The sequence below is a fragment of the Pelophylax lessonae genome, assembly GCF_965119305.1.
Source record: "Pelophylax lessonae genome assembly, chromosome: 5".
In the NCBI taxonomy this organism is placed as follows: Eukaryota; Metazoa; Chordata; class Amphibia; order Anura; family Ranidae; genus Pelophylax; species Pelophylax lessonae.
This window is the reverse complement of record NC_138772.1, coordinates 557,735,883-557,756,638: the sequence shown is the minus strand read 5'-3', so window position 1 is coordinate 557,756,638 and position 20,756 is coordinate 557,735,883. Positions and strand designations below refer to the sequence as shown.

Sequence of the window (20,756 nt, the reverse complement as noted above, 5' to 3'; positions counted from 1 at the left end):
ACAAATATTTTGCCTGCTGCTCTTATGATGAGCAGAGAGAGCCAAAACTACTCTCTCTTACCTCGCACCTGACTAGGAGGGTGCTACATATTCAATAAATCATTAGGTAGTAATATTTAAAGCGGAGTTCCACCCAAAAGTGGAACTTCCGCTTTAGGTAGTGCTAACCCCCTGACATGCCACATTTGGCATGTCATTTTTTGGGGGGGGGGGGGCGGGTACCTAGTTTTGACAGGTACCCGCTCCCACTCCTGCTCGGAGCGCCGCGGCGCCCTGAGCGGAAGTTCTCCTCTCCCCCTCCCTCCCTGCAATCTTCTGGGACATGTCAGAGGTCCCAGAAGATTGCCGGCCAATCACGACGCGTAGCGCAAGTCGCGCATGCGCAGTGCGTACCCAGCTGTGAAGCCGCAAACTGTCACAGTCGGGTGCCCACACCAGTGATGCCGGAGAGCAGAGAGGGAGAAGAGCGAGGCTTCGGGCGGCCGCATCGCTGGACCGTTGGACAGGTGAGTGTGTTAGGCTGGAACTCCGCTTTAAGAACAGAACGATGCGCTGGGAATATCCAAACAGGGATTTATTCACGTGTTTCGTGAAAGCACCCCACTTCATCAGGAGGAATGAGGGGGAAACCTTGCTAGCTGCAAGTAGAAATCACAATGGTAGAAAAGTGATGTCACTAAATGGAGTAATATTATCTACAGCCTCCTGAGGAAGTGGGGTGCCCCCGTGAAACGCGTCAAGTTCATTAATCTCCCGTTTAGATATTTTTAGCGCATCATTCTGTTCTTAAATCGGCATATTGCTACTTAATGATTCATTGATACAAATATGTAATGTGTACATAGGTGACACGGGACATTCCAGGGGGATGTAATGTATGGGAGGGATTTCTAGTAGATCCGCATGTAATGGGTTATTGAGTGTTTTTAGGGAAATAATGTTTTTTTCTTCTTGCGCCTTTTAATTGTTTGTGTTGTGTCTGGGCACCTTAGAAATCTAATTCTGAAAGAAAATGTGTTGCTGCTAGTTTCTTGTAAGTTTTGGTTCCCCACATCTGAGCTCCCTGATCGCAGCACTCCTCTGTGCTGTTCCCTGATCTCTCTGCTTGTAGTTCTCCTGGCGGCCGCTTCTCACCGGTGGCGCTGTGTCTGTTCGGCCGCTCTGGTCGCTCCCCTCCTCTATGACTCCGCAGACATGGCGGCGCCCTGGACTGTCATGCCGCTTTTTAGCCGGCTGCTGTCCCGGGTGTTAGGGCAACAAATTCGGGTGTTGTGTGCGGGAGGCTACCGGGTGAGACCGGAGACAGGCGGAGAGATGAGGAAAGGTGAGACTCCACCATCCCCCCCAGTGTCAGTGTCCTCTGTCCTCCATTCCCCCCATCAGGTGTCAGTGTCCTCTGCCCCCCCCCCCCCCCATCAGGTGTCAGTGTCCTCCATTCCCCCCATCAGGTGTCAGTGTCCTCCATTCCCCCCATCAGGTGTCAGTGTCCTCTGCCCTCCTCCCCCCATCAGTTGTCAGTGTCCTCTGCCCTCCTCCCCCCATCAGTTGTCAGTGTCCTCTGCCCTCCTCCCCCCATCAGTTGTCAGTGTCCTCTGCCCTCCTCCCCCCATCAGTTGTCAGTGTCCTCTGCCCCCCCCCCAATCAGGTGTCAGTGTCCTCTCCCCCCCCCCCCCCATCAGGTGTCAATGTCCTTTGCCCCCCAGTATCAGTGTCCTCTGTCCCCCCCCCCCCCCCCCCCATCAGGTGTCGGTGTCCTCTGTCCCCCCATCAGGTGTCAGTGTCCTCTGTTCCCCCCATCAGGTGTCGGTGTCCTCTGTCCTCCATTCCCCCCATCAGGTGTCAGTGTCCTCTGCCCTCCTCCCCCCATCAGTTGTCAGTGTCCTCTGTCCCCCCATCAGGTGTCAGTGTCCTCTGTTCCCCCCATCAGGTGTCGGTGTCCTCTGTCCTCCATTCCCCCCATCAGGTGTCAGTGTCCTCTGCCCTCCTCCCCCCATCAGTTGTCAGTGTCCTCTGTCCTTCCCTCCCCCCATCAGTTGTCAGTGTCCTCTGCCCTCCTCCCCCCATCAGGTGTCAGTGTCCTCTGCCCCCCCCCCAGCATCAGTGTCCTCTGCCCCCCCCCCCATCAGGTGTCAGTGTCCTCTGCCCCCCAGTATCAGTGTCCTCTGCCCCCCCCCCATCAGGTGTCGGTGTCCTCTGTCCCCCCCCCCATCAGGTGTCGGTGTCCTCTGTCCCCCCCCCATCAGGTGTCGGTGTCCTCTGTCCCCCCATCAGGTGTCGGTGTCCTCTGTCCCCCCATCAGGTATCGGTGTCCTCTGTCCCCCCATCAGGTATCGGTGTCCTCTGTCCCACCATCAGGTATCGGTGTCCTCTGTCCCCCCATCAGGTATCGGTGTCCTCTGTCCCCCCCATCAGGTGTCAGTGTCCTCTGCCCCCCAGTATCAGTGTCCTCTGCCCCTCAGGTGTCAGTGTCCTCTGTTCCCCCCCCCCCCCATCAGGTGTCAGTGTCCTCTGTTCCCCCCCCCCCCCCCATCAGGTGTCAGTGTCCTCTGTTCCCCCCCCCCCCATCAGGTGTCGGTGTCCTCTGTCCCCCCCATCAGGTGTCGGTGTCCTCTGTCCCCCCCATCAGGTGTCGGTGTCCTCTGTTCCCCCCTTCCCCCCCATCAGGTGTCGGTGTCCTCTGTTCCCCCCTTCCCCCCCATCAGGTGTCGGTGTCCTCTGTTCCCCCCTTCCTCCCCATCAGGTGTCAGTGTCCTTTGCCCCCCCCCCCAGCATTAGTGTCCTCTGCCCCCCCCCCCAATCAGGTGTCAGTGTCCTCTTCCCCCCCCCATCAGGTGTCAATGTCCTTTGCCCCCCAGTATCAGTGTCCTCTGTCCCCCCCCCATCAGGTGTCGGTGTCCTCTGTCCCCCCCCCCATCAGGTGTCGGTGTCCTCTGTCCCCCCCCCATCAGGTGTCGGTGTCCTCTGTCCCCCCCCCCATCAGGTGTCGGTGTCCTCTGTCCCCCCCCCCCCATCAGGTGTCGGTGTCCTCTGTCCCCCCCCCCCATCAGGTGTCGGTGTCCTCTGTCCCCCCCCCATCAGGTGTCGGTGTCCTCTGTCCCCCCCCCATCAGGTGTCGGTGTCCTCTGTCCCCCCCCCATCAGGTGTCGGTGTCCTCTGTCCCCCCCCCATCAGGTGTCGGTGTCCTCTGTCCCCCCATCAGGTGTCGGTGTCCTCTGTCCCCCCCATCAGGTGTCGGTGTCCTCTGTCCCCCCCATCAGGTGTCGGTGTCCTCTGTCCCCCCATCAGGTGTCAGTGTCCTCTGCCCCCCCCCCCCATCAGGTGTCCGTGTCCTCCATTCCCCCCATCAGGTGTCAGAGTCCTCTTTCCTTCCCTCCCCCCATCAGTTGTCAGTGTCCTCTGCCCTCCTCCCCCCATCAGGTGTCAGTGTCCTCTGCCCCCCCCCCCCCCAGCATCAGTGTCCTCTGCCCCCCCCAATCAGGTGTCAGTGTCCTCTGCCCCCCAGTATCAGTGTCCTCTGCCCCCCAGTATCAGTGTCCTCTGCCCCCCAGTATCAGTGTCCTCTGCCCCCCAGTATCAGTGTCCTCTGTCCCCCCCCCCCCCATCAGGTGTCGGTGTCCTCTGTCCCCCCATCAGGTATCAGTGTCCTCTGTCCCCCCATCACCATCAGGTATCGGTGTCCTCTGTCCCCCCCATCAGGTGTCAGTGTCCTCTGCCCCCCAGTATCAGTGTCCTCTGCCCCTCAGGTGTCAGTGTCCTCTGTTCCCCCCCCCCCATCAGGTGTCGGTGTCCTCTGTCCCCCCCATCAGGTGTCGGTGTCCTCTGTCCCCCCCATCAGGTGTCGGTGTCCTCTGTCCCCCCCATCAGGTGTCGGTGTCCTCTGTCCCCCCCATCAGGTGTCGGTGTCCTCTGTCCCCCCCCATCAGGTGTCGGTGTCCTCTGTCCCCCCCCATCAGGTGTCGGTGTCCTCTGTCCCCCCCATCAGGTGTCGGTGTCCTCTGTCCCCCCCCATCAGGTGTCGGTGTCCTCTGTTCCCCCCTTCCCCCCCATCAGGTGTCGGTGTCCTCTGTTCCCCCCTTCCCCCCCATCAGGTGTCAGTGTCCTCTGTTCCTCCCTTCCTCCCCATCAGGTGTCGGTGTCCTCTGCTCCCCCCTTCCCCCCATCAGGTGTCGGTGTCCTCTGTTCCCCCCTTCCCCCCCATCAGGTGTCGGTGTCCTCTGTTCCCCCCTTCCTCCCCATCAGGTGTCGGTGTCCTCTGTTCCCCCCTTCCCCCCCATCAGGTGTCTGTGTCCTCTGTTCCCCCCTTCCCCCCCCATCAGGTGTCGGTGTCCTCTGTTCCCCCCTTCCCCCCATCAGGTGTCGGTGTCCTCTGTTCCCCCCTTCCCCCCCCCCATCAGGTGTCGGTGTCCTCTGTTCCCCCTTCCCCCCCCCCCCATCAGGTGTCGGTGTCCTCTGTTCCCCCTTCCCCCCCCCCCATCAGGTGTCGATGTCCTCTGTTCCCCCTTCCCCCCCCCCATCAGGTGTCGGTGTCCTCTGTTCCCCCTCCCCCCCCCCCATCAGGTGTCGGTGTCCTCTGTTCCCCCTTCCCCCCCCCCCATCAGGTGTAGGTGTCCTCTGTTCCCCCTTCCCCCCCCACATCAGGTGTCGGTGTCCTCTGTTCCCCCTTCCCCCCCCCCATCAGGTGTCGGTGTCCTCTGTTCCCCCTTCCCCCCTATCAGGTGTCGGTGTCCTCTGTCCCCCCCATCAGGTATTGGTGTCCTCTGTATCCCCCCCCAATCAGGTGTCAGTGTCCTCTGTCCCCCCCCCCAATCAGGTGTCAGTGTCCTCTGTCCCCCCCCATCAGGTGTCAGTGTCCTCTGCCCCCCAGTATCAGTGTCCTCTGCCCCTCAGGTGTCAGTGTCCTCTGTTCCCCCCCCCCCCCCATCAGGTGTCAGTGTCCTCTGTCCCCCCCCCATCAGGTGTCGGTGTCCTCTGTCCTTCCCTCCCCCCATCAGGTGTCAGTGTCCCCCCCATCAGGTGTCGGTGTCCTCTGTCCTTCCCTCCCCCCATCAGGTGTCGGTGTTTTCTGTCCCCCCCCCCTTCCTCCCATCAGGTGTCGGTGTCCTCTGTTCCCCCTTCCCCCCCATCAGGTGTCGTGTCCTCTGTTCCCCCCTTCCCTCCCCATCAGGTGTAGGTGTCCTCTGTTCCCCCCTTCCCCCCCCATCAGGTGTCGGTGTCCTCTGTTCCCCCTTCCCCCCCCCATCAGGTGTCGGTGTCCTCTGTTCCCCCTTCCCCCCCCATCAGGTGTCGGTGTCCTCTGTTCCCCCTTCCCCCCCATCAGGTGTCGGTGTCCCCTGTTCCCCCTTCCCCCCCCATCAGGTGTCGGTGTCCCCTGTTCCCCCTTCCCCCCCCCCATCAGGTGTCGGTGTCCCCTGTTCCCCCTTCCCCCCCCCCATCAGGTGTCGGTGTCCCCTGTTCCCCCTTCCCCCCCCCATCAGGTGTCGGTGTCCCCTGTTCCCCCTTCCCCCCCCCATCAGGTGTCGGTGTCCTCTGTTCCCCCTCCCCCCCCCATCAGGTGTCGGTGTCCTCTGTTCCCCCTTCCCCCCCCATCAGGTGTCGGTGTCCTCTGTTCCCCCTTCCCCCCCCATCAGGTGTCGGTGTCCTCTGTTCCCCCTTCCCCCCCCATCAGGTGTCGGTGTCCTCTGTTCCCCCTTCCCCCCCCCATCAGGTGTCGGTGTCCTCTGTTCCCCCTTCCCCCCCCCCATCAGGTGTCGGTGTCCTCTGTTCCCCCTTCCCCCCCCTATCAGGTGTCGGTGTCCTCTGTTCCCCCTTCCCCCCCCATCAGGTGTCGGTGTCCTCTGTTCCCCCTTCCCCCCCCATCAGGTGTCGGTGTCCTCTGTTCCCCCTTCCCCCCCCATCAGGTGTCGGTGTCCTCTGTTCCCCCTTCCCCCCCCATCAGGTGTCGGTGTCCTCTGTTCCCCCTTCCCCCCCCATCAGGTGTCGGTGTCCTCTGTTCCCCCTTCCCCCCCCCCATCAGGTGTCGGTGTCCTCTGTTCCCCCTTCCCCCCCCCATCAGGTGTCGGTGTCCTCTGTTCCCCCTTCCCCCCCCCCCCATCAGGTGTCGGTGTCCTCTGTTCCCCCTTCCCCCCCCCCCCATCAGGTGTCGGTGTCCTCTGTTCCCCCTTCCCCCCCCCCCCATCAGGTGTCGGTGTCCTCTGTTCCCCCTTCCCCCCCCATCAGGTGTCGGTGTCCTCTGTTCCCCCCTCCCCCCCCCATCAGGTGTCGGTGTCCTCTGTTCCCCCTCCCCCCCCATCAGGTGTCGGTGTCCTCTGTTCCCCCTCCCCCCCCCCCATCAGGTGTCGGTGTCCTCTGTTCCCCCTTCCCCCCCATCAGGTGTCGGTGTCCTCTGTTCCCCCTTCCCCCCCCATCAGGTGTCGGTGTCCTCTGTTCCCCCTTCCCCCCCCCCATCAGGTGTCGGTGTCCTCTGTTCCCCCTTCCCCCCCCATCAGGTGTCGTTGTCCTCTGTTCCCCCTTCCCCCCCATCAGGTGTCGGTGTCCTCTGTTCCCCCTTCCCCCCCCATCAGGTGTCGGTGTCCTCTGTTCCCCCTTCCCCCCCCATCAGGTGTCGGTGTCCTCTGTTCCCCCTTCCCCCCCCATCAGGTGTCGGTGTCCCCTGTTCCCCCTTCCCCCCCCCCCATCAGGTGTCGGTGTCCCCTGTTCCCCCTTCCCCCCCCCCATCAGGTGTCGGTGTCCCCTGTTCCCCCTTCCCCCCCCATCAGGTGTCGGTGTCCTCTGTTCCCCCTCCCCCCCCCATCAGGTGTCGGTGTCCTCTGTTCCCCCTCCCCCCCCCCATCAGGTGTCGGTGTCCTCTGTTCCCCCTCCCCCCCATCAGGTGTCGGTGTCCTCTGTTCCCCCTTCCCCCCCCATCAGGTGTCGGTGTCCTCTGTTCCCCCTCCCCCCCCCATCAGGCGTCGGTGTCCTCTGTTCCCCCTTCCCCCCCTTCCCCCCCATCAGGTGGCGGTGTCCTCTGTTCCCCCATCAGGTGTCGGTGTCCTCTGTTCCCCCTTCCCCCCCTTCCCCCCCATCAGGTGGCGGTGTCCTCTGTTCCCCCATCAGGTGTCGGTGTCCTCTGTTCCCCCTCCCCCCCCCCATCAGGTGTCGGTGTCCTCTGTTCCCCCTTCCCCCCATCAGGTGGCGGTGTCCTCTGTTCCCCCTTCCCCCCCCCCCCATCAGGTGGCGGTGTCCTCTGTTCCCCCTTCCCCCCCCCCATCAGGTGGCGGTGTCCTCTGTTCCCCCTTCCCCCCCCCCATCAGGTGTCGGTGTCCTCTGTTCCCCCTCCCCCCCCCCCCCATCAGGTGTCGGTGTCCTCTGTTCCCCCCCCCCCATCAGGTGTCGGTGTCCTCTGTTCCCCCTCCCCCCCCCATCAGGTGTCGGTGTCCTCTGTTCCCCCTCCCCCCCCCATCAGGTGTCGGTGTCCTCTGTTCCCCCTCACCCCCCCATCAGGTGTCGGTGTCCTCTGTTCCCCCTCCCCCCCATCAGGTGTCGGTGTCCTCTGTTCCCCCTTCCCCCCCCATCAGGTGTCGGTGTCCTCTGTTCCCCCCTCCCCCCCCCCCATCAGGCGTCGGTGTCCTCTGTTCCCCCTTCCCCCCCTTCCCCCCCATCAGGTGGCGGTGTCCTCTGTTCCCCCATCAGGTGTCAGTGTCCTCTGTTCCCCCTCCCCCCCCCCCCCATCAGGTGTCGGTGTCCTCTGTTCCCCCTCCCCCCCCCATCAGGTGTCGGTGTCCTCTGTTCCCCCTCCCCCCCCCCATCAGGTGTCGGTGTCCTCTGTTCCCCCTCCCCCCCCCCATCAGGTGTCGGTGTCCTCTGTTCCCCCTTCCCCCCATCAGGTGGCGGTGTCCTCTGTTCCCCCTTTCCCCCCCCCCATCAGGTGGCGGTGTCCTCTGTTCCCCCTTCCCCCCCCCATCAGGTGTCGGTGTCCTCTGTTCCCCCCCCCCCCCCATCAGGTGTCGGTGTCCTCTGTTCCCCCCCCCCCCATCAGGTGTCGGTGTCCTCTGTTCCCCCTCCCCCCCCCCATCAGGTGTCGGTGTCCTCTGTTCCCCCTTCCCCCCCATCAGGTGTCCTCTTTTCCCCCTTCCCCCCATCAGGTGTCGGTGTCCTCTGTTCCCCCCCCCCCCCCATCAGGTGTCGGTGTCCTCTGTTCCCCCTCCCCCCCCATCAGGTGTCGGTGTCCTCTGTTCCCCCTCCCCCCCCATCAGGTGTCGGTGTCCTCTGTTCCCCCTCCCCCCCATCAGGTGTCGGTGTCCTCTGTTCCCCCTCCCCCCCCATCAGGTGTCGGTGTCCTCTGTTCCCCCTCCCCCCCCATCAGGTGTCGGTGTCCTCTGTTCCCCCTCCCCCCCCATCAGGTGTCGGTGTCCTCTGTTCCCCCTCCCCCCCCATCCGGTGTCGGTGTCCTCTGTTCCCCCTCCCCCCCCATCAGGTGTCGCTGTCCTCTGTTCCCCCTCCCCCCCCATCAGGTGTCCTCTGTTCCCCCTTCCCCCCCCCATCAGGTGTCCTCTGTTCCCCCTTCCCCCCCATCAGGTGTCGGTGTCCTCTGTTCCCCCTTCCCCCCCATCAGGTGTCGGTGTCCTCTGTTCCCCCTTCCCCCCCCCATCAGGTGTCCTCTGTTCCCCCTTCCCCCCCATCAGGTGTCGGTGTCCTCTGTTCCCCCTTCCCCCCTCATCAGGTGTCGGTGTCCTCTGTTCCCCCTTCTCCCCTCATCAGGTGTCGGTGTCCTCTGTTCCCCCTTACCCCCCATCAGGTGTCCTCTGTCCCCCCTCTCCCCTCCCCCCCCCCCATCAGGTGTCCTCTGTCCCCCCCTCTTCCCCCCCCCCCCCCATCAGGTGTGCTCTGTCCCCTTCTCTCTTGCAGTAGCGCAGACTCCGGATCTCAGACTTGGCTGATGTCGGATTTTCTCTTTTTTCTTTAGATTCTCGGGATCTTCTGAAGCAATTCCCGAGGCCGAAGGAACTCCTTCACAACGTCATCAGCCACGCCCTGCGGTGCGACGACATCAAAGACAAACTCACCTACATCAACACCGGCTCCAACCATGACTTTGTAAGGACTCCATCTTCCCCATCCTCCACCCTCCAGACCTGCCCCACCCTCCAGACCTGCTCCATCCAGCAGCACTGCCCCATGAGCCAAAACTACCCCCCCTCCATACCTGCCTCATCAGCCAGAACTGCCCCTCTCCAGACCTACCCCCATCTGCCAGAACTGCCCCCCCTCCAAACCTACCCCCATCTGCTAGAACTGCCCCCCTCCAGACCTGCTCCATCAGCCAGAACTGCTCCCCTCCAGACCTGCCCCCATCTGCCAGAACTGCCCCCCTCCATACCTGCCCCCATCTGCTAGAACTGCCCCCCTCCAAACCTACCCCCATCTGCTAGAACTACCCCACTCCAGACCTACCCCCATCTGCCTGAACTGAACCCCTCCAGACCGGATGTTTTATTTTGTTGGTGGTGGAGCCTTTTTTTCTGTGTTCCTGTAGGGGTGATTTTTCTTTTACTTCCTGTCAGAAGAGCAAGTGAGAGGAAATCTCTGCAGCGGGGACACAGATAGAGAACACTTTGCCAATGGAGCGGGGAAAGGTCAGAACTCCTGACAATGTTTTATTACTGTCCATGCCTTCCTGTCTCGGTGAGCACCCCCCCCCCCCCCCTTCCTTGTCCTAGTGACCCTGTTACATTTAATGATGAGAAATCTGAACTGGTCTTCCCCTCGCTATCCTGCACCACCCGCTGTGCCAGTCCCAGGTCCGCTGATGGGAAAGCAGAACCCAGAACGTATGGCAGGGGCAAATGTTCTCCGGGTGACTGGAAGCAATTGCACAGCTGTAACTTTGATTAGTAAAAACATGACAGAGATTTTAAACTCCCTCCCCCCCCCCCCCCCAACTCTACCGAAGAAAATCATTTTCATTTCTTTGCCTTACAATTCCCTCACTGTGTGTCAGCCGTTCATCCTAAACAGCAAATGTAACGGATCCCCAATACTCCGGCTGAGTATATCCAATGTAATTCTCCCAAATCCCAAGTGATGTAGTGAGTCTATCCCCCCAATTCCCCAAACATCAGCCTAGACTTAATAAAGGGTAAAACAAATCTCTTTAATCCAGGCTCAATGGCCCACTTTTATACAATACAGATACACAGTAAACACCCCCGTGACACTCCCATAAACACACCAGGTCAGGTTAGCCTGATTACATTATCGTATTCAGATGAAATTTGTATACAGAAACATAATTAACCTGAGCTAATCTGGACAGAAACAATAGGTGAATGGGAATCCATACGTAGACAATGTTATAATTAACATGCTAATTAACTCAGCACTGCAACAAGGCTAAAAAAAATTACATTGCACATTATCCTATGTATAAACACAGAACATCTTATTAAAGCGGAGTTCCACCGTGGATTTTTTTTTTTTTTTTTTTAATACCCCCGGGACAGTCAGGGCTAGTGCATTCCACAATGGCTAGCCTCTGATCTGTCCCGGGTTGCACTTACCTGCAAGACAAAATACTTACCTTGCAAACGTCTTGTCCAGCGCTGCCATCTCAGATGTGGGCAGCTTGAAGCCAGCGCGTCCTCTTCGGCGTCTTCTTCCGCCTTCTGTGGTCCCACGATGCTCTGCGCCGGCCCCGACGTCACTTCCGGGTCGCGCGCGTCACCCCTCCACAGCTTCTGGGCATGCCCAGAAGCTGTTTAGAAGGGGATGACGCGCGCGACCCGGAACTGACGTCGGGGCCGGTGCAGGCGCAATGATTCCTGGGAGCGATGACGTCCAGCTCCCAGGAATCATTGCAGAGCCAGGAAGTGACGACGGGCCGCGGCCGAGGAAGGAGGAAGAAGGAAGTAAGGTAAGTATATTTTCTTCGCTACGAGGTAAGTAAAAAAAAAAAAAATATGCGATTATCCATTTCTTTTTCAGGTGACCCGGAGCGAGAAGATGGAGGTAAGTATAAAAATAGGGTGGAACTCCACTTTAACCACTTAAGCCCCGGAGGATTTGGCTGTTCAAAGACCAGGGCCTATTTTGCGAAACGGCACTGCGTGACTTTAACAGAAAATTGCGCTGTCGTACGATGCTGTACCCAAACAAAATTGACGTCCTTTTTTTCACACAAACAGAGCTTTCTTTTGGTGGTATTTGATCACCTGTGCGATTTTTATTCTTTGCGCTATAAACAAAAAAAGAACGAAAATTTTGAAAAAAATAACAATATTTTTCACTTTCTTTTTTTTTATATAAAATTCTCAAAAAAAATGTAAAAATCTAAATTTTTATACAATTTTAGGCCAATTTGTTTTCTGCTACATATTTTTGGTAAAAAAAAAAAATCACAATAAGCGTATTTTTATTGGTTTGCGCAAAAGTTATTGCGTTTACTAACTACGGGAAAGGTTTTTTTTTTTTTTTGCGGGACTGCGACATTGCGACGGACAGATCGGACCTCTTACTGACATTTTTTTACACTTTTGGGAGTACCAGTGACAATACTACTGTAATCAGTGTTATAAATATGCATTGTTACTGTAAAAATTACACTGGCAGGGAAAGGGTAAACTTTATTTGTGAACAAAGGGGTTATGTGTTCCTAGGGGCGTGATTCTAACTGTGGGGGGGCGTGGCTTGTGATGTAACCACAGAGACATAGGATCCTACATAGCAGGATCGTATGATCTCTGCAGTTAATCAAAGCATTGCTTAGATCAGGGCTTGACAAATTTGCCTGAAATCTAGGAGCCAGCTAAAAAAGTTTGGAGCCAGTTTTTTTTTTTTTAAACTAACAACCAAGCTTTATTTAATAAAAACGGATACTAAATTTTACATATAAATACGACTAGAACCCCACTCTCCTCTATAGTGCAATTGGATGGAAACCACCGACTGTCTGTCTCTTTCCATCCGATGCCATCTGATCCGATCCACGGGATGGATAGAAAATAGAACCACCATCCGTCTGTTTTTGGCAGACAGGATCAGATGGCGGCAGATTACTGCTCCATAGAGGAGAATGAAGGGTCCGATCAGGTCTGCCTGAAATACTGACAGGCGGACCTGATCAGACAGCCCGTGTGAAAGGGGCCTTCGGCTGTGGCACGGCGATGAGGAAAAAAAAAATATATATATATATATATATATATGTATATGTGTGTGTGTGTGTGTGTGTGTGTGTAATATGTTTTTTTTTTTTTTTTTTTAATAATAAGAATCGGAAAAAAAAAAGTTTATTTTTTTTTTTAATAATAAAAAAAAAAAAAAAAAGAAAAAATATATTTTTTTTTACATTTAGAAAATTAATTAATAACCACACTCCCTGTCCATTTACCTTTAAGCAAAGGTAACTGGACAGAGAGATGAAGCCTTAAAAAAACTTCCCTCTCTTCTCCTCTTTGGAAGGAGATGGGAAGGCATTGAGAGCATGCATTACTCTCGGCCACCACAAGAGGGCGCCAGTTCCCCTAGCCTCTCATCTCACAGAAGAAGGCCGAAAAGCCGGGGCCTCAATTTTTGGACGGTGCGGAAGTCCGTGCACTCGAGGAGGAGGTGGGGGGCGCAAAAGGGACAGGACACCTCCTGCAGGGCACCCCAGGCGCCAGGTCGCTAATTCTAGTCACACATGTGACCTGGCGCCCGGGGATTGTCGAACCCTGGCTTAGATGTGTATTCCATGTACTTCAATGTAGGAGACGGACGTACTGATACTGGGGTCTTTGGCTATTGTCTGTTTAACCACATAACGACCGCCGATGTCCGCCGGTCACTTGCGATCTCCCGCTGGAGAGGGAGAAATGCAGGCGGCTGATGTAAACAAAGCCGCCTGCCTTTCTCCCTCTCCAGCGGGACCCCTGTATCAGTCTGTCCGTCTCCTACATTGAAGTACATGGAATCCACATATAAGCAATGCTTTGATTATTTAGAAGTCACAGACTTCATGGCAACGGTCTACAATAGTCTGAGGCAAAGCTCATACAATGTTCTATCATTCTGATACAGTGGAATTAATGTATCATAGATTTCTTGAGGGATGTTGTTGATAAATATTACTGTCCCATTTGAAGTAATCCAAACCATATTCAGTCTAATAAGTAGCTGTCCATCATTTTCTCTGTCACCTTGAGCCCATAATAGAGAAAGGGTGATTTACACAGAAGAGGGGCCTAGGGGGCTGAGAGAGTAATTCCTCAACCACTCTAAGGTAAGCTGGGTTCCACAGGCCCCCTCCAACCAAAGTCACTCCCATCACAGTAGGGTTCCCCTAAAAGCCAGGGCCCTTAGTCAGTAGGCAGGAGGCTAGCCTCCACAATTCTCCAGACGCCGTGGTGAAAATCCAGGCCAAGGGGCGTTCATCACAGCAAGTAAAAGTTCTGTACGAATTGGGCAAAAATCAAATGTTCTCAGGCTATATTCTCTGCAAATGGAATGTGTAAATGCAGAAAACTCTGCATTCTGGCCACTAGATGGCGCTGCGGAGAATACTTTGTTCTTATAGCGCCTTCTAGTGGCCGTTATTCAGTATTTTCTTCATATAAACATTCAATTTGCAGAAAATGTAGCCACCGAATATTTGATTTTGCCCCATTCGTAAAGAAAAAATGTACACACAGTTGTGATGGATGAACAGCTACAGTGGGGTAAGTAATTATTTGATCCCCTGAAGATTTTATAAGTTTGCCCACTTACAAAGAAATGGCGGGTGAATAATTTTTATCATGGGTGTATTTTATATGATAGAGACAGAATATTAACCAAAAACCCAGAAAAAACACATGATACAAATGTTATAAATGGAGTTGCAGTTCAGTGAGTAAAATAAGTATTTGATCCCCAAGCAAAACATGACTTAGTAGTTGGTGGAGAAACCCTTGTTGGAAGCACAGAGGTCAGACATTTCTTGTAGTTGGCCCCCAGGTTTGCACACATCTCAGGAGGGATTTTGGTCCACTCTTCTTTACAGATCTTCTCTAAAACCTTAAGGTTTCTTGGCTGTCTCTTGGCAACTCGAAGTTTCAGCTCCCTCCATAGATTTTCTATAGGATTAAGGTCTGGAAATTGGCTAGGCCACTCCATGACTCTAATGTGCTTCTTCTTGAGCCACTTCCTTGTGGCCTTGGTGATATGTTTTGGGTCATTGTCATGCTGGAAGACCCATCCATTACCCATCTTCAGTGTTCTGGCTGAGGGAAGAAGGTTCTCATCCAAGATTTTACCATATACGGCCCCGTCCCTTGGCCCTTTCATGCGGCAAAGTCAGCCTGTACCTTTATCAGAGAAACAACCCCAAAACATCATGTTTCCACCTCCGTGCGTGACTGCAGGGACGGCGACTGCAGGGGCGGCGACTGCAGGGACGGCGACTGCAGGGACGGTGCTCTTAGGGTCCTAGTCAGCATTTTTCTTCCTCAAGTTAATTCCAAAGAGCTCAATTCTGGTCTCCGCTGACCACAGAACTTTCTCCCAATCTTTCTCTGAATCCTTTACAGGGTTGTCAAACTCAGTTTAATCACGGGCCACATCAGCATTATGGTTGCCCTCAAAGGGCCAGTTATATCTGTAGGATTAAATGTCCGAAGCACCCCACGCCCCCTTACACCCTTACATGAGATGTCAATAGCCCCCCTACCATCAGAAGTCGAGTCACCCACCCTTCCTTACATCACAATGCACCCCCTTACCTTGTGCTGCTGCCAGGAAGAAGATGCAGGAGGATTTGGGAAGAAGTGCAGGGTCTGGAGGAGAACCAGAGGAGGGCTGGAGTCAGCTTCCAGTGTCTGCTGAATGCTGAGACAAGGGGAGGCAAAGGCAATGTGGTTTTGCGGCTACACAGAGAGGTGCAGGATCTGTAGGATTCGTTCTGCCCTCCTCTGCTGCAGACTGCTGAGGAGGGGGGTGATCAAAGATGAGCCTTTCTGTAGCTGCACAGAGGAGTGCATGATCTTGCAAAGGAGTTCTGTCCTCTCTGTTGCCATCTACAGAGACAAGGTGGGGGCAGAAACAAGGGGGTGCCGCAGGTGCAGTAGAGGTGCAAGGGCCACTTAAAATGGCCTGGGGGGGGCCGCATTCTGCCCGCGGGCCTTGTGTTTGACACCTGTGCTTTAGATGTTCATGGGCAAACTTCAGACTGCGGCCACATCACCCTGAATGCGCCCAATCTCGTCTATCTTGGAGGCTAATCGGGGTCGGGCCTGGTTAGTACCTGGATGGGAGACCATCTGGTGCTGTAGGCTAAGCCTGAGGCCTGTACATGTGCCTTCCTGAGGAGGGGGACCTTGTGGGTGCTGCGGGATTTCAATCCATGGCGGAGTATTGGGTTACCAATGGATGGTTTGGTGACTGTGGTCCACAACTGGCTTGGGGTCATTCACAAGCTCCTCCTGTGTAGCTCTGGGATGATCCCTCACTTTTTCTCATGACCATCCTCACCCCATGAGGCGAAATCTTACATGGAGCTCCAGGCTGAGGCCGATTGATGGTTATTTTGTATTCTATTTGCCAAAAAATCGCTCCAACAGTTGTCTCCCATGAGGGGAAATGTTACATGGAGCTCCAGACTGAGGGCTATTGATGGTTATTTTGTTGTCTCCTTCTCACCAAGCTTCTTGCTGATGGTCTTGTAGCCCATTCCAGCCTTGTGCAGGTCTGCAATCTTCTACCGGATGTCCTTACAGCTCTTTGGTCTTCCCATGATGGTGAGCTGTGATTGGAGGAAAGAGATTCTGTGGGCGGGTGTCTTTTATACACATAACGAGGTGTTGTTAGGATCTTCTTACATTGACAGGACTAATCTGTGTACCACATGGGCCCCTACTGTAGCCAGTCTGTGGGAGGCAGAATTATTGTTGGTTGTTCGGGGATCAAATACTTATTTTACTCACTGAACTGCAACTCCATTTATAACATTTGTATCATGTGTTTTTCTGGATTTTTGGTTGATATTCTGTCTCTATCATATAAAATACACCTATGATAAAAATTATACACCCGCCATTTCTTTCTAAGTGGGCAAATTTACACAATCTGCAGGGGATCAAATCATTATTCCCCCCCCCCCCCCCATTGTATGTGAATTTTGTTTCACACTCTTGGTGTCTGGTGAAATGTCAGCAGTGAGGGGAAAGCTCTCTAAACCACTTTACCACCGGAGGATTTTGCTGTCTTACGTCCAGGCCACTTTTTGCGATTCGGTGCTGTGCGACTTTAACTGACAATTGCGCGGTCGTACGATGCCGTACCCAAACAAAATTTACGTCCTTTTTTCCCCACAAACAGAGCTTTCTTTTGGTGGTATTTGATCACCTGTGTGATTTTTTTACTTTTTGCGCTATAAACAAAAAAAGAGCGTTTATTTTGAAAAAATAACAATATTTTTCACATTTTTTTTATATGAAATTCCCCCCAAAAAAATGTAAAAATAAAAAATTTTTGAAATTTTTGGCCAATTTGTTTTCTGCTACTTATGTTTGGTAAAAAAAATCACAATAAGCGTATTTTGATTGGTTTGCGCAAAAGTTATTGCGTTTACTAACTAAGGGAAAGATTTCTGTCATTTTTGGTGATTTTTTTTTTTTTTTTTTTTTTTTTTTGCGGGACTGCGACATTGCGGCGGACAGATCGGACCCTTGACTGACATTTTTAACACTTTTGGGGTTACCAGTGACATTACTGCAGTAATCAGTGCTATATATATGCACTGTTACTGTAAAAATGACACTTGCAGGGAAGGGGTTAATTTTATTGGTGAGGGAGGGGTTTATGTATGCCTGGTGCCTACAACGTGTGGGGGGGAGGTGACTGAGTGACACAAGGACAGATCGCAGGTTCAGCTATGCTGAACACTGCAAGCTGTGACTCCTTGTCACTGAGGAGCTCCGCCCGTTCTGTTTACACAAGCGGGCGGATCTCCAAACTCGATTCCCCGACGATCGGGGAAGAGCAGCGGCAATCGCCTCGGCTCCTCCCCTGGCCCGATTGTGACTGAAAACAGCAGGAGCGCACCTCCGGCGGCGCGTGAGCGCCGCCTACAGGGGGAGGAGTCTACGTCGCTGGACGATAACTAACCACTTTGCCGCAGCAGAGCTCGAGTGAGCGGTCGGCAAGTGGTTAAGGCTCGTTTCCACTGAGCGGTTTGGTACGGTACACAATTTTTGCCGTTTCCATTTTGAATGGTACCCTAATCCCGAACCGTACCGTACCACTTTTTTGGTACCCTTTCGTTAGGGTGCCAAGCACATTAGTACTGTACCAACAGGGTGGAGCTACACTCTGTAGATCTTTGGTTGACAGAGAATCGTCCAGCACAGCTTTTCGGCTACACCACGCCTATCATGAAAGGGTACTATTGGCAGTGGAAACGCAAGGTGTACCGTACCGAACCGTACCACCAGAGTTGTATAAAGTACTCAAAACCCATACTTGAGTAAAAGTACAAATGCTCGATCAAAAAGTGACTTGAGTAGAAGTACTAAAGTATTCAACATTTTTTGTACTTAAGTATTGCAAGTAGTTTTTTTTTAAAATGTTGCTACTCAAGTACTGAAAGTAAAAGTACAAGTACTGTGTTATGTAGTTATTAACCACTTAAGCCCCGGAGGATTTGGCTGCTAAACGACCAGAGGGTATTTTGCGATTCGGCACTGCGTGACTTTAACGGACAATTGCGCGGTCGTGCGACGCTGTACCTAAACGAATTTGGCGTCCTTTTTTTCCCACAAACAGAGCTTTCTTTTGGCGGTATTTGATCACCTGTGCGATTTTTTGATCACGCGCTATAAACAAAAAAAGAGCGTAAATTTTGCAAAAATAGCAATATTTTTCCCTTTTTTTTATATGAAATTCCCCCCAAAAAAAATGTAAAAATCAAAATTTTTTAATATTTTCGGCCAATTTGTTTTATGCTACCTATGTTTGGTAAAAAAAATCGCAAAAAGCGTATTTTGATTGGTTTGCGCAAAAGTTATTGCGTTTACTAACAAAGGGAAAGATTTTTGTCATTTTTGTTGTTTTTTTTTTAACGCGTAATGGCGGCGATCTGCGATTTTTTTTGCGGTACTGCGACATTGCGGCGGACAGATCGGACCCTTGACTGACATTTTTGACACTTTTGGGGTTACCAGTGACATTTCTACAGTAATCAGTGCTATATATATGCACTGTTACTGTAAAAATACACTGGTAGTGAAGGGGTTAACTTTATTTGAGAGGGAGGGGCTGTGTGTGTCCCTAGGGGCGTGATTCTAACTGTGATTGGCTGTGGCTTCAACTGTATGCAGAGTGATCAATGGATCTACATAGTAGATCCATGTGATCATCTCTCATACAGAGAGGAGAATGACAGGCAGCTTGTTTACACAAGCTGCCTGACATTCTCCCTCTCCCCCGCCGATCGCAGAGTGGCCGGCGGCGATCGGGTCCGCCGGTCACACGCGCGGGGGGGTCTGTGACCACGCGGGAGCGGGAGCGCGCCTCCGGCGGTGCGCGCTCGCTCCCTAAACCCTCACAGGCGAGCGACGTAGACCTACGTCACTTTGCCTGTGAGGGGCTGACCGCCGCCGTAGATAGTCGTGCGGCGGTCGGCAAGTGGTTAAAGAAAGAAATGAAAAGTTTGAACATCATATTGTTTTTTATTATTTCAAATACAGCTTTTATTTATACATACAGTAGCATTTATTTTCGTATGCTCTGATAATACACAATGTTTTATGTTTTGAGCTTCATGAAACCTCCATCTACTGTTCAGGCAGTGGTAATTTTTATAATAATGAGTAACTATGCAGCACAAAAAAAAATATCGGAGTAGAAGTATTGAAATCATTGAAAAAATGTAGAGAAGTAAAAGTGGAAGTAGGAGAAAAAATTTATACTCTAGGAAATTACAGATACCGCCTTTCGCTACTTAAGTACAGTAGTGAAGTAGTTCTACTTAGTCACTATACATCTCTGATTACCACTCAGTGGAAACGAGTCATTATGGAGTAGTAAAGACCTGACAGGGGGTCTAATACTTCCCCTCTCCATCCAAGATGGAAAACAAAAAAACTGTCTGGACATGCGCATGCACCATCTCTAATTTCTGTAAACATTGTTTCCTTTCCATTCTAGAGGAGCGTCCTGCGGATCAAGTGGCCGAAACCCATTGAAGTGGAAGGCTGCGGTGAGCGGAAAATCGAAGCAGAGCGTCATGCAGCCGCGCAAGCGTGCAAAATATTTCAGGTATGCCAGATCTTCCTCTTCCTGCCATCTGTGCTGTTCGAGATGGATTCCAGTCTAAACAGAAACATGACTGATAATAAATTCTGTTCTGTTCTAATAAATTGTATCCATCAATACGCATCGTATCTATTTACCACCAGTATGATTGCGAGGGAGTGTCTGAATTACTCACTGAAAGTGAACATAGATTTTTTTTTTTTCTTTGCAAATGGGGAAAAATAAAAGCTTATTAGGTTATTTTCTGTGCAGGCTGAATGTTTTTCTTTGATTTCAAATGAAGACATACCGCATCTGGCCACTAGATGGCAATACATCTCTGAAGAAATTGGTAGTTATACTTGGCATCATCTAGTGGACAAATACGGTATTTACCATTGTAAAGCAGGGGTGTCATTGCGAGCCGCATCAGCATTATCGATGACCTCAAAGGGCCGGTTGTATCTGTAAGATTATATAAATGTATCCAGGGCTTTTCTTCTCAGAGAATAGGTGCAGGAACTCAACCGCGCATTCCCCCCCCCCCCCCCCTGCCAAACTACATATAAGGGTGGGTGTGGCAGAATTGGGGTGCGCTACGTACATAGTGCAGAGTTCAGGGGAGTGCTATGTAAAGAGAGCAGAGTTCAAGGGTGTGCTACGTACATAGTGCACAGCTCAGAGGTGCACTATGTACAGAGTATGGAGTTCAGGGGTGCACTATGTACAGAGTATGGAGTTCAGGGGTGCACTATGTGCAGAGCATGGAGTTCAGGGGTGCACTATGTACAGAGTATGGAGTTCAGGGGTGCACTATGTACAGAGTATGGGGTTCAGGGGTGCACTATGTACAGAGTATGGAGTTCAGGGGTGCACTATGTACAGAGTATGGAGTTCAGGGGTGCACTATGTACAGAGTATGGGGTTCAGGGGTGCACTATGTACAGAGTATGGAGTTCAGGGGTGCACTATGTGCAGAGCATGGAGTTCAGGGGTGCACTATGTACAGAGTATGGGGTTCAGGGGTGCACTATGTACAGAGTATGGAGTTCAGGGGTGCGCTATGTGCAGAGCATGGAGTTCAGGGGTGCGCTATGTGCAGAGCATGGAGTTCAGGGGTGCGCTATGTGCAGAGCATGGAGTTCAGGGGTGCGCTATGTGCAGAGCATGGAGTTCAGGGGTGCGCTATGTGCAGAGCATGGAGTTCAGGGGTGCGCTATGTGGAGAGTTCAGGACTGTCAGTGCCGGTTCACACTTCTGCGAGTGCGGGGTTCGCATGTAATATCGGAGCGCACTTCTCCTTCATTACATGCGATCGGCTGTGCGGTGCGAGTTTAGCCATACAGTTTTTATGGCTAAATTCGCATCGCACCCGCAGCAAACACGCACAGGAGGCATTTTTGCAGCCGCATCAGGATCGGATCGCACAGCGGTTCACACTTGTGCGATCCGATCCTGTGCGAACTGCACGATCGCACTGCGATATGCGATCAAACTGGGGGTGTCGTTAAGATTACATTGACACCCCCAGCGTATCG

The 20,756-nt window shown here is 53.4% G+C and overlaps 1 protein-coding gene across 1 annotated transcript in view; it reads left to right on the top strand.

Annotated features, from left to right (window-relative positions):
* Window positions 1-1,190: 1,190 nt before the first annotated feature.
* The window catches only part of DHX30 (DExH-box helicase 30), a 66,946-nt gene continuing 47,380 nt past the window's right edge, over window positions 1,191-20,756 (top strand). Inside the window, exons 1-3 of the mRNA XM_082259547.1 lie at window positions 1,191-1,324; window positions 8,942-9,072; window positions 19,132-19,242. Coding sequence (XP_082115673.1) covers window positions 1,195-1,324; window positions 8,942-9,072; window positions 19,132-19,242 — 372 coding nt within the window. The 5' untranslated portion in view covers window positions 1,191-1,194. The remainder of the gene's footprint in view (window positions 1,325-8,941; window positions 9,073-19,131; window positions 19,243-20,756) is intronic.